Source organism: Triticum aestivum, chromosome 7A (genome assembly GCF_018294505.1).
Source record: "Triticum aestivum cultivar Chinese Spring chromosome 7A, IWGSC CS RefSeq v2.1, whole genome shotgun sequence".
Classification (NCBI taxonomy): domain Eukaryota; kingdom Viridiplantae; phylum Streptophyta; class Magnoliopsida; order Poales; family Poaceae; genus Triticum; species Triticum aestivum.
In genome coordinates, this window is record NC_057812.1 from 706,668,533 (window position 1) to 706,679,858 (window position 11,326).

The 11,326-nt window shown below is 53.3% G+C and overlaps 1 protein-coding gene and 1 long non-coding RNA gene across 2 annotated transcripts; both read left to right on the plus strand.

Moving 5' to 3' along the window:
- Positions 1–694: 694 nt before the first annotated feature.
- Positions 695–1,347, plus strand: LOC123146860 (small polypeptide DEVIL 4). Its single transcript, XM_044566131.1, has one exon. It carries the CDS (start codon positions 949–951, stop codon positions 1,069–1,071), a length of 123 nt encoding a protein of 40 aa, XP_044422066.1. The 5' UTR covers positions 695–948; the 3' UTR covers positions 1,072–1,347.
- A 2,273-nt stretch (positions 1,348–3,620) lies between these two features.
- Positions 3,621–10,668, plus strand: LOC123146988 (uncharacterized). Its single transcript, XR_006473007.1, has 2 exons — positions 3,621–3,818; positions 9,900–10,668. It is a non-coding gene; the product is annotated as an uncharacterized lncRNA (long non-coding RNA).
- The last annotated feature ends 658 nt before the right edge of the window (positions 10,669–11,326 follow it).

Here is an 11,326-nt window from a genome sequence, read left to right on the forward strand (position 1 = left end):
TGGATGTGCCGAAGTCTGACTTGGCGGGCGTCCGGACTCCCCCAAATCTTCTCAGGTTTGTTTTTGGTTTGGTGGAATTTGGACGTGCAAACCACGACAGTTTGATGCAAAGCGTTGGATGACACAAAGTGTTTGAACATTTTTTCCCAGATTTTAGCAGCGTTTTGATGCAATGATGTTGGAGATGCCCTAAACATTCTCCACCCCTTGTTTCAAAAAAAAAAAACATTCTCCACCCCAGCCGGTTTGCTGCGGTGGCTCGCAGTAGGCCGTGACTAGGAACGACAGGTGAAAGAAAAAGAAAGGAGGAAAACGGTGACCCGCGCACGGTCCGATCGATCAGATCCGAGTCATGAACCACCATGGGAACGAGACAGCGGAGGTGGGAGAGGTTGTGGCCTGCACTGGCCTGAGCTGGAGCGCACGAGGACCAAGCGTGGAGCTAGCGGTCGACGCACGAGAGGGCGTGCGTGGGCATGGCAGCGACCCCTTCGCCGCCGTGCCCCGACACATTTTCCACCGGGGCCAGGCCGGGGCAGCGCACCGCACGCATGCACGCCCTCTGACGCGGAGCACGACGGCCGAGCCACCTTGCCCGGCGGTCCCGGGGGCAGCAGGAATCCGCGGTGCGCTGTCTGCCCATGTGGCCCTCCCTCCCTCCCTCCCCACGCTCGCCCCGCATTATCAACTGCTAAGCCGCCGTCGTCTTCTTCCTTCTACCTCTTTCATCCCTACCAGCTACCTAGCTCGTGTGCGCCATCTGGATCTGAATCTAGCCCCCTCCTCCGTCCCTATATATAAGCCCACCCGTTGCTTGCCGAGGAGAAATCATTGGCCAGAGCGAGAGTTCAGCAACACTCCTTCACTACACCTCGTTCACTTCCAACGATCTCCAGTTCTCCACACCACAGAGAGAGGGAGAGAGAGTGTGTGTGTGTTGAAGCAAAGATGAAGCTTATGGGGAAGAGCCAGAGGAGTGGAGGAGGCTTGAGCAGGAGCCTCAAGGAGCACAGGGCCAGGCTCTACATCATCCAGCGCTGCGTCGTCATGCTCCTCCGCTGGCACGACTGATCGACTCCCTCGCTCCATGGATGGATCCGTCCTTCCATTCCATGGATGGTGTTTGAAGCAAAGATATACTTTTTGGTTTTGGGTCTGTGATTGTGCTGTGCCACAATGGTGTCGGCAGGTAGTACTTGTACATAAGAGGCGAGTCAAATTATAGAAGTAGAAGTAGCAGCAAAGCAATAGCGACCCTTCAGCAGGTGTATCCCATTGTACAATTACATCAGTGCCGAATACTGGAATGCAATATATCAGCTGAAAGATAAGGAATCATTGGACCAATCGCTTATCGGCCCGTTCCAAAACTCGTGTGATGCTAGCTGATCTCGGTGTTTCTTGCGCGTGTTCCATCTTTTCTTCTATAGATCACATCTACTAGTTACTTTTTTTCCCCACCATGTCCAGCACCGCATCCACAAAGAACTCACCAGAATAATTACCTGCTGCGGAGCGCCACCGTGCTCCAAGAATTCTGAGGAGTCCAGAGAGAGGCAATTCCTCAAGGAGGAGGCCAACATGGCACCGCCACGCACTGTCGCCGTCGTTCAACCTGTGGGTGGCCGTGGCCCAGGAGCAGCAGGTCCTCGGCTACTTCCATGGCCTCAGTCTCGTGAGAAATTCCCGCTGCCAAGGTCTTAGCTCTGAAGCGGCAATGACAGAGATGTTCGCCGCTCACACGAGGGCACGCTCGGATAGCTCCTGCCAGTATGCAAGAGCCAAGAGGGGTTCCCTCAGCGGCGCACCGGACATCTCTCCAGGATCAAGACGCTCACGGATGACCCAGCGATCTTATTTCAAAGAGAACTTCACTAACCAACTACAAGATCTAAATGCTCGTGCCTATTTACTTCTTAATTTCCTTTTCTTCTCCTCCGGTTTCGCTGGGCCCGCCCATTGTCGAACCAGTCTTTTTTCCACTATTTCTTTTTTCAATTTTTTGTTTCTTTTTCATTTTTTTGTTTTACCTTTTTCGTTGCTTTTCCTTTTCAAAAAATGCTCGCTCTTGAATCAAATTGTTTATTTTTAAAAAAATGTTCGTATTTTCAAATTTTGTTCATAAAATACAAATATTCGCATTTTTAAAAGTTGTACAAATTTCAAAAGAATGTTCGTGTCTTCAAAAATAGTTCATAATGTCAAAACATGAGCATTTTCAAAAAAGAGCTAACAAAATTTGAACATGGAAAGAGCTAACATAATGTCAAAAATAAATTTGTTGCTTTTTGAAAGGCCTACCCGGACACACTACGTTAAACATGGTCTATTTTTGAACATCCTTAGAATGATTCCAAATTTGGCAAGCAGGTGGGCGTGTCCATGGTAGGCATCCACGTCAGGTTTGAACGACTTTTGACATTGTATACATATTGCAAAATGTTCGGCCATTTATATTCACTGAGAAAACTCCAAAAAATACAAAACTTGTTTAAAACTCAAACAACTTGGCATGGTGCCTTAAATTGGTCATAGAAGACCATTAGATTTTTTAACAATTCAAAAAATGTTCAGGGAGTTTCAAATAATGTTCACACATTCAATTTTTTTAAAATATTCCTGTTTTCTAATTTTTAATACAGAAATATAAAAAATGTTATGGGAACTTAGAAAAAAATGGGTTTCCATTTTTTGTTCTTCTTCCTAAAATCCAATCCTATATTTCTTAGAAAATATTTCACGAATATGTTAGTTTTCATTAACTAAATCCCACCTAGCTCATGTGTTGTCGGATTTTACACGAAGATTCAGATATTTGTCTACTTTTTTGTTTCTTTTCAATTTTTGGTTTAATAGATTTATGTATTTTCCGTGTTTTCAAGCCACACCCAACTTATTTTTTTAGGCAACGCCACACACAACTAGAATTGTCCGCTCCCGCACCGGCATGCAACTGCAATTGCTTGTTGACCGGTCTCGTGCAACCGGAGTTGCATATGCCGCCGATTCGTGCGCAATCCATGTCCACCGGCCATGCGTAACTGCACAAATGTATTTTTCATATATTTTATAAATAAAATATACAATGGGAAAAACTGACGAGAAAAAAAAAGGAAAAAGAAACAAATACAGCCTTTTCATTCTCAGAATTACAAAAATGAACACAGAATCAAGCTAACATCCATAGCCACATAAAATATGATAATAAATCCAGTGATCCTAGTTTTATTTTCTTAAGATTATCATTCATGTTACGGTGGTTGATTCTACTTTTGTGCGATATGTGTGTCACAAGTTGGGTCATGCGGAAAGTGGATTCTATGAAAAGAAATAGCCATAGCATAACATAAATGATAAACCTGACGAAAAAGATAAATATTAACCAAAGTATGTTTCCATAGATCACCAAACTAGTTACCAGTTCACCTAAAAAAATGTTGATAATTTTTTCTAGGGCAAAAAAATGTTGATAATTGAAAAAAATGCTGGCTTGATCGAGCCTGGTCCGCCGAACACGCTTAAGTGGGCCACCTATTCACGACTGACCCAGGCCCAAGCAAGATTTTTGCTGCTGCGTACTGGAGCCCATAGCGATATACACAGGCGCATCGAAGGCCTCATGTTCGTGATCCCAATCCCTCGCCGGCGCCGGAGCCCTCGCCCTCCTCCGCCTATTTCCCCCATCTCTCTTCCTCCCCACTATGCGACCGGGCAAGATGACCGTGCGCGCATCGATGGATGCGTTGGCGTCGTAGCTTCCCGCCACGGCCACGGCTCAATGAGGAAGCGGGAGGAGGAGAAATCCGGCGGTCACTGTGGTAAGACCCTCAACTGTACTTGCTACAGGGGGAAGGTGTATGACCGCCTGACCGGCGGGGGGTGGGGGGTGCAGGGGGGAGGTGTGTGACCAGCAGGAGAGCCGGCGGTACAGGTGCAGCAAGAAGCTCGGTTCTTCTATTAGCGTACAAGTCTGAAACTAGCTGAATGCGAGTATTAAGGCATGATCAGCACATGACATTGAACACAACAGTTCCTACTAAAGAGAAGAAAACTGATTAAAAAGCACACTTTACATTCATCCTGCTCGATGAACAGCACAAGTTTGTTTGAGTTTTACCTTGCACGTAGAGAAGGAGGTTCCCCTGGTTAGGAACTAATGGTTCAGCAATTGTTTGCCGTTTCTTCTTTGCTATTGAACAACATTGTTTCTGTTGCTAACAACAAACTTATTCATCGATTCTGTATAAATGCTTGGTTAATCTGTTGAAGATATGCACATCTAATTTCAGTACATGATGGTGTACCGCGGTTTCCACTTAATTTATAAAGAGGTCACCATATATGTTAAGTATTTATTTACGGAGGGAGTACTTACTACATAATGTAACGCCCCTGATCGGAGAGGGGATCGGCGATCTAGAGTAGGTGAGAGGGAGCAGGTGAGGAAGGGGGATGAGCTTGGAGAAGGGGTTAGGATTGTAGAGGAAGGTTTGGATACAGAGAATGATCTACACACGCATGCCTCCACACGGCCACAGGCGGCCACCCTTAACGCACCCACACCTCCACTTGGCAGGCCAGCTGGCTGGGCCCGCCAGCCAGCACCTAGGCACACTAATCAGCTGATTAGGTGTGAAATTCTCCCCTCCTTAAGAAGAGGCCTCCCCCTCCCAAATGGGTGCCGTGGGAAAACGCCGACGTAGCACGTCGTAGTCCTCCCAGGTGGCCGAGTCCGGGGACGACGACGACCATTGTATCTTGAGCTGCACCACGGGCGCGTCGCCATGCTTCATCATACGCCTCTCCAGGATCTTGACGGGCTCTGTCGTCGACGCAGACAGGTCTTGGACTCGGGGAAGCTCGGCGAAAATCGGTGAGTAGTCCGGCGTGAACGGCTTCAGCTGGGAGACGTGGAAGACCGGGTGCACGCGGCTGTCCGGCGGCAGATCCAGCTTGTAAGCCAGAGGTCCAATCTTCTCAAGCACGGTGTAGGGGCTGAAGAACTTGTAGGCGAGCTTGGCGCATGGGCGCGAGACCACGGAGCGTTGCACATAAGGCTGCAGTTTCAGCAAGACCTGTTCTCCCACTTGGAATGAGCGCTCGACGCGGTGCTTGTCCGCCTGCTTCTTGAAGCGGTGCTGGGCACGCGCCAGCTGGGCGCGTATGGCATCTGTATGCTCTACCCAGTCTAGGTCGTCGCCGGCCGGTGTCGCCTCCGCCCAGGTTGCCATTGCGCCCAAGTTGGCTTCTCTGCCATACAGGGCCTTGAAGGGTGTGCACTGGAGAGATGAATGGAAGGTCGAGTTGTACCAGAACTCAGCCATCGGTAGCCAGCGGCGCCACTTGCTGGGGGAATCGTGGACGGCGCAGCGTAGGTACATCTCCAGGCACTGGTTCACCCGCTCGCTCTGGCCATCAGTCTGCGGGTGGTACGCCGTTGAGTACAAGAGCTTGGTGCCCGCGCTCTCAAGCAGTTCGCGCCAGAGGTTGCTGGTGAAGATCTTGTCGCGGTCGGAGATGATGGACGAAGGGATGCCGTGCAGCTTCACAATGTTGTCCCAGAACGCGCGGGCGACAGTCGCGGCGGTGAAGGGGTGGCGGAGTGGCACGAAGTGCGCGAACTTGGTGAAGCGGTCGACGACCACCATGATGGAATTGCAGCTCTCGGACGCCGGCAGGCCCTCGATAAAATCCATCGTCAGGTCCTCCCATGGCGCCGAAGGAATGGGCAGAGGCACGAGGAGGCCGGCCGGCCTGGTGTGCTCGTGCTTGGCATGTTGACAGACGACACATTGATGCACGAACTCCTCCACGTCTCTCTTCAGGCCACACCACTCGAAGTGCTTCTTGACGCGGTGATAAGTCGCCGTGACGCCCGAGTGGCCGCCCACCGCGCTGTTGTGGAGCGCGGCGATCAGCTTGGTGCGCAGGGCCGTGTTCGCCCCAATCCAGAGCCGGCCTTGACGACGAATGACGCCACGGTGGAGCTCGTACCCGTCTGCATCCGGGCTGGACACGGCTAGATGTTGGAGGTGCTCTTGAGCCTCCGCGTCCGTTGCGTAGGAGTTAGCCACCTCTTGCAACCACGCCGGCTGGCAGATCGAGAGCGCGGCCACGTCCATGAGCTTGCGCACCCGGGAGAGCGCATCCGCGGCTCCGTTGTCGAGGCCGCGCTTGTACAGGAAGCGAAACTGAAGGCCGACGAGCTTGGACATGGCCTTGCGCTGGACGTCTGTCTCGAGGTGTTGCTCGCCCAAATTGCAGAGACTCTTGTGATCCATGAGGATGTCGAACGACCCGCGTTGTAGATACTGTCGCCACTTGTCCACAGCCATCATAACCGCGAGGAACTCCTTCTCGTAAGTGGAGAGTTTCTGGTTGCGCGCACCCAGCGCCTTGCTGAAATAGGCCACGGGGTGCCCCTCTTGAGTGAGCACCGCGCCGATGCCCGTGTCGCAGGCATCCGTCTGGATGGCGAACGGCTTGTCGAAGTTGGGAAGAGCGAGCACCGGTGTGGTGACCATGGCCTGCTTGAGCAGGTCGAACGCAGCTTGGGCGTGCTCGGACCACTCGAAGCCTTTCTTGGTGAGGAGCTGCGTGAGTGGCTTGGCGATGATGCCGTAGTGCGGCACAAACTTGCGATAGTAGCCTGTAAGGCCGAGGAAACCGCGAAGTTCAGTCGGCGTCGTAGGCGTAGGCCACTGCACCATGGCTTGGGTCTTCTCCGCATCGGTGGCGACGCCCTCGCGTGAAATCACATGCCCGAGGTAGTCGATGTGGTCGGTGGCGAACTGGCACTTGAAGGCCTTGACATAAAGTTGGTGTTGCCAGAGCAACTCCAGCACCGTGCGCACATGTTCCAGGTGCTCCTCCATCGTTTCACTGAAGACCAGAATATCGTCAAGGAAAATGATGACGAACTTGCGAATGTACTTACTGAAGATTGCATTCATCAGGCAGTGAAATGTTGCCGGTGCGTTGGTGAGGCCGAACGGCATGACACAGAACTAAAAATGGCCGTGATGGGTTTTGAACGCCGTCTTGGCCTCGTCTTCTTCGCGCATCCGAATCTGGTGATAGCCAGACCGCAGATCAAGCTTGGAGAAGACCGTAGCGCCCGCCAGTTCATCGAGCAGTTCGTCCACGATTGGCAGGGGAAACTTGTTTTTGATCGTCGCGTCGTTGAGCCGGCGGTAGTCGATGCAAAACCTCCAGGTGCCGTCCTTCTTCTTGACGAGCAACATCGGTGCCGCGTAGGGGCTCACGCTGTGAGTAATGATCCCCGAGTCCAGCATCTCGCGGACCTGCCGCTCGATCTCGTCTTTCTGCAGGGGAGAGTAGCGGTAGGGGCGAGTATTGGCCGGAATCGCCCCTTCCACCAATGTGACGGCGTGGTCGTACTGCGGTGCGGCGGCAGTCCTTGGGGCGCGGCGAAGACATCGGTGTACTCGTCGAGGAGGTCGGCGAGTGGGGTGTGGCTCGGTGACTTGCGCTTGGTCTGCACGGGCGGACAAGCATCCACCATGGCCCTTGCCCAAACCTCGTTGTCGGCGATCAACTTGCGAAGTTCTGCTGGCTCCACCGCCGTCAGGGTCTCGGTGGCCTTGGGTTTGATGCCGCGCAGCGTGACTTGCTCGCCGTCGTGGAGGAATGAGACGAACTTGTCTTGCCAGTGGCAGGTCATGGGGCTGTGCTGCGCCAGCCAGTCCATGCCCAGGATGCCATCGTAAGCGCCGATGTCGAGCTCGCGCATTGGTGTCGAGAAGGTGTGCCCCTGCATCCACCACTTCAGGTCGGGTACGATGCGATCACAGGTGAGGCGATCGCCGTTGGCGACCCGTACTTCCACCGGAGGCAGAGGTTGGGTTTGTGCGCCGATGCGGTCGACGAAGCTCTTGTTGACGAAGCTGTGGGTGCTGCCCGAGTCGAGGAGGAGCAGCATGACTTGGTTCCCGACCAAAGCGCGCAGGCGAATAGTGCTCGGCGAGTCGGAGCCGTCCAGCGCCTGGGCTGACAGAACGCAGCACTCTGCAGGCCGATCTGGTGGAGCGGGCTCGTCCAAGAGCTGGAGAGCATGGATCGCGTCGTCGGAGAGAACCTCCCCATGCTCCCCCACGTGTATGGTGAGCAACTGTGCCGGCTGCGCGCAGCGGTGCTCCCGTGAGTATTTGTCGCCGCACTTGAAGCAGAGGTTGTTGGCGCGCCTGTAATCCCGCAACTGGCGCTCCCGAGCGAATTCGTCGCCGACAGCGCGCGGGGCTGCCGCTTGGTGCGGTTGAGCCGCGTTTGTTGGTGGAGGAGGACGCCCTACAGGAACTGGTCGGCCCCGTGGACGTGTCGTGCCCAGCTCTTCCTCCTGAATGCGCGCCAGCACGGATGCGCGGATGATGCTCGACGGGGCTTGTAGACGAACCGCAGCGCGCAGCTCGTCCTTCAGTCCCAACAAAAACTGGGTGATGAAGAACTTGTTGTTGATGGAGGGATCCAACGCCAGAAGGTGATACATGAGTTCATCAAACGCCGTGCGATAATCGGCGACGCTGCCCGTCTGCCGTAGCTGAAGGAGACGATGCATAGTGAGCTCGAACTCGTCCGCACCAAACTCTTCGAGCACGGCGGCGCAGAACATGTCCCATGTCAGGTTGCGGTGACTCTGGCGAAACACCTGGAGCCAATGCGCCGCCTGCCCCTCGATGTACAGAGCAGCGGTAGGCACCCAAAATTGCTGACCCACCTTGTAGAGCTCAAAGTATGCCAAGCAACGATCCAGCCATAGGTAGGGTGCGGATCCGTTGAAACGGGGGAAATCGTGTTTTGGGGGTTTGTGGTAGGAGCTCTCTGGGTGGCTGGGGCTGGGCGGCGGCGCGGTGACCCCAGCCATGGGCGCACCGAGAGGGGGAACCGGAATGAGTGGTGGTCGGTTGTCCCCCAGACGAGCGTGAGCAGAGGTGGGACGATGGGGCTCCGCGTGGGGGGGCTGATGGCGCGGAGGCGGTGGTGGCTGTGGTGGTGGTGGTGGTGGTGGTACCAGCGTGGTGACAGAGCCCGCTGGTGAGGTCGAGCCGTCGACGGTCTTGCGGGTCGCATCGATGTCTGCCTGCGTCAGATCGAGCTGCCGCGAGAGGCCCCGCAGCTCCGCCGAGATCTGGTTGTTGAAGGCGATCTGCACCTTGAGTTGCTTGTCGCGGAGAGCGGTTTGCTCGTCGAGCTTGGTGAGGAGGAGTCGAGCATCTTCGCGATGTGGGCGTTCCCTTCCTCCGTGGCTTCCAGGACTTGCCGCGTCGCAACGGAGGGCTTTGAGGGCGCCGTTGCTCCTGCCTGAAAGGGGATCGAACCCCGCGACGGATTTTGGGCGAGATCCGGCGAGCGGACTCGCACCGTGCGCGGTGGATGTTACCGATCCACCTCCCAAGCTTCAGAAGGTGCAGCGGCGGCGAGGGGGAATATTTTTTTGGCTCTGAATACCAATGTAACGCCCCTGATCGGAGAGGGGATCGGCGATCTAGAGTAGATGAGAAGGAGCAGGTGAGGAAGGGGGATGAGCTTGGAGAAGGGGTTAGGATTGTAGAGGAAGGTTTGGATACAGAAAATGATCTACACACGCATGCCTCCACATGGCCACAGGCGGCCACCCTTAACGCACCCACGCCTCCACTTGGCAGGCCAGCTGGCTGGGCCCGCCAGCCAGCACCTAGGCACACTAATCAGCTGATTAGGTGTGACACATAAGTTCGAACTAATAGCCTTTATTTTAACTGTTTCCAGCTAATAGTCGAATACAGGGAGGCTGTTGTTCAGCGGAGCCCTTATCTTTATGTTCTTCTCATAGGAACCACATTATCTTGGTATATTTCCATAAGCAATGTTGTTGAGAACTGTCATGTGTTTGGCTCATGCAGGACATGTGCAGCTGTGGAAAGCTCAAGTGATGCATGCGGATGGTACAAAGAATCAAGCCTGGAAGTTAATTTGGAGCTTGCCTTGTCCAGGTAAAGTAAACCATTTTATTTGGAGGCTTGCATGGGACAGTCCATTGACCCAGAAGAATGTTTGAATGTGAGGCATTGATGATGATCCCTTATGCTCTGTATGCCGAAGACAGAACGAATATGGTGGAACACCTCACCTGTTCTTGAAATGTAATCATGTCGAAATGCAGTGCTCCTTGAAGAAGAAAGGCAGAATCTCTCACGAGGTGCATCTCAGTTAAACAGACTGCCAATCACATTTTGGAAAAAAGAGGCAGGTGTGGCTACGAATGAAGCTGGCCACTTCCATGTGGCTTCAGCGGTCTGACCCGCAACTCGGGGACGCAGTCGATTCAGTCCAAGACTTTTCAGATACAAAACACTTTCTCTGAATTCAGTTAACATCGTCTGATGGTAAAAAAATCCATATGCCCGTTCCTGCCAGCTCCTGGTATGGTTGTTTGCTGGAGCAAGCGGGGGGCTTTGATCGGCACATGTGGATCAATTGTCCTGAAGCTCGACCAGGCTCTGCAACATACATGCCGTGCAGCATATATTGTTGATTCAGTAGTCAGAGACTCAGGGCTGGGATTGGTGAATGGTGATGACCATGTAATTTGTTTGGGCGGGCAACTTTATCTCCTGTCGTTGTTTCATGCCGGTGATTTTTAGAAGATAATGGAATCTGCTTTTTTTTTCAGAAGTTGCACATATTCTTCTCCTCAGACAACACATTCTGTTAACTGTTTCCAAAGAGGATCAGCATGCCATGCCAGTACATTGGCTAACTCGTATCCTCCAGACTGCTTGAGCTCGCCAGAACTCCACAATGATGTAGGGCCGGCGCCGCGGAGGTCGCCGAGATGGAAAAGCCGGCGGCGCTCCTTGGCCCCGACAACCTAGAAGACGACCCCGCTTCATGGTCGCGCTTTTCCGACGCGTCAGGGATCCCCACTTCCACGTCCCCATTGTTGGCCGGCGGGTGACGGCCGCCGGCGCGAGCATGGGCGACGCGGGCTAGAGCTTGTCGGGCAGGGAAATAGTGTGGATGTGCTTTGGAAGTGGACTGGCCGGTCCACGCGCACGGACTAGCCGTGAAAAAGAACCTCGGTGTGGGCGGCCGGATGGCTGACATGCGGACCCATTGACGTGTTCGGATTTAATGGGGCCAGTGGGAAGTGGTTGGACGGCAGACATGTGGGCCTGAGGCCTAGACGACATGCGCACGTCAGTCTAGTATTCGTCTGAATACAAATTAATCTCAAATTTACGTCATATATAAATGGGTCTAGGTGGACACAAGGCAAACATATTTTTGCGACTGAGGCTGTGTGTTGGCCCGTGATATTTGTTCATTT

Bases quoted from the DNA above. Each gene is read 5' to 3' on its own strand.
- LOC123146860 (XM_044566131.1), top strand. From the start codon at position 949: ATGAAGCTTATGGGGAAGAGCCAGAGGAGTGGAGGAGGCTTGAGCAGG.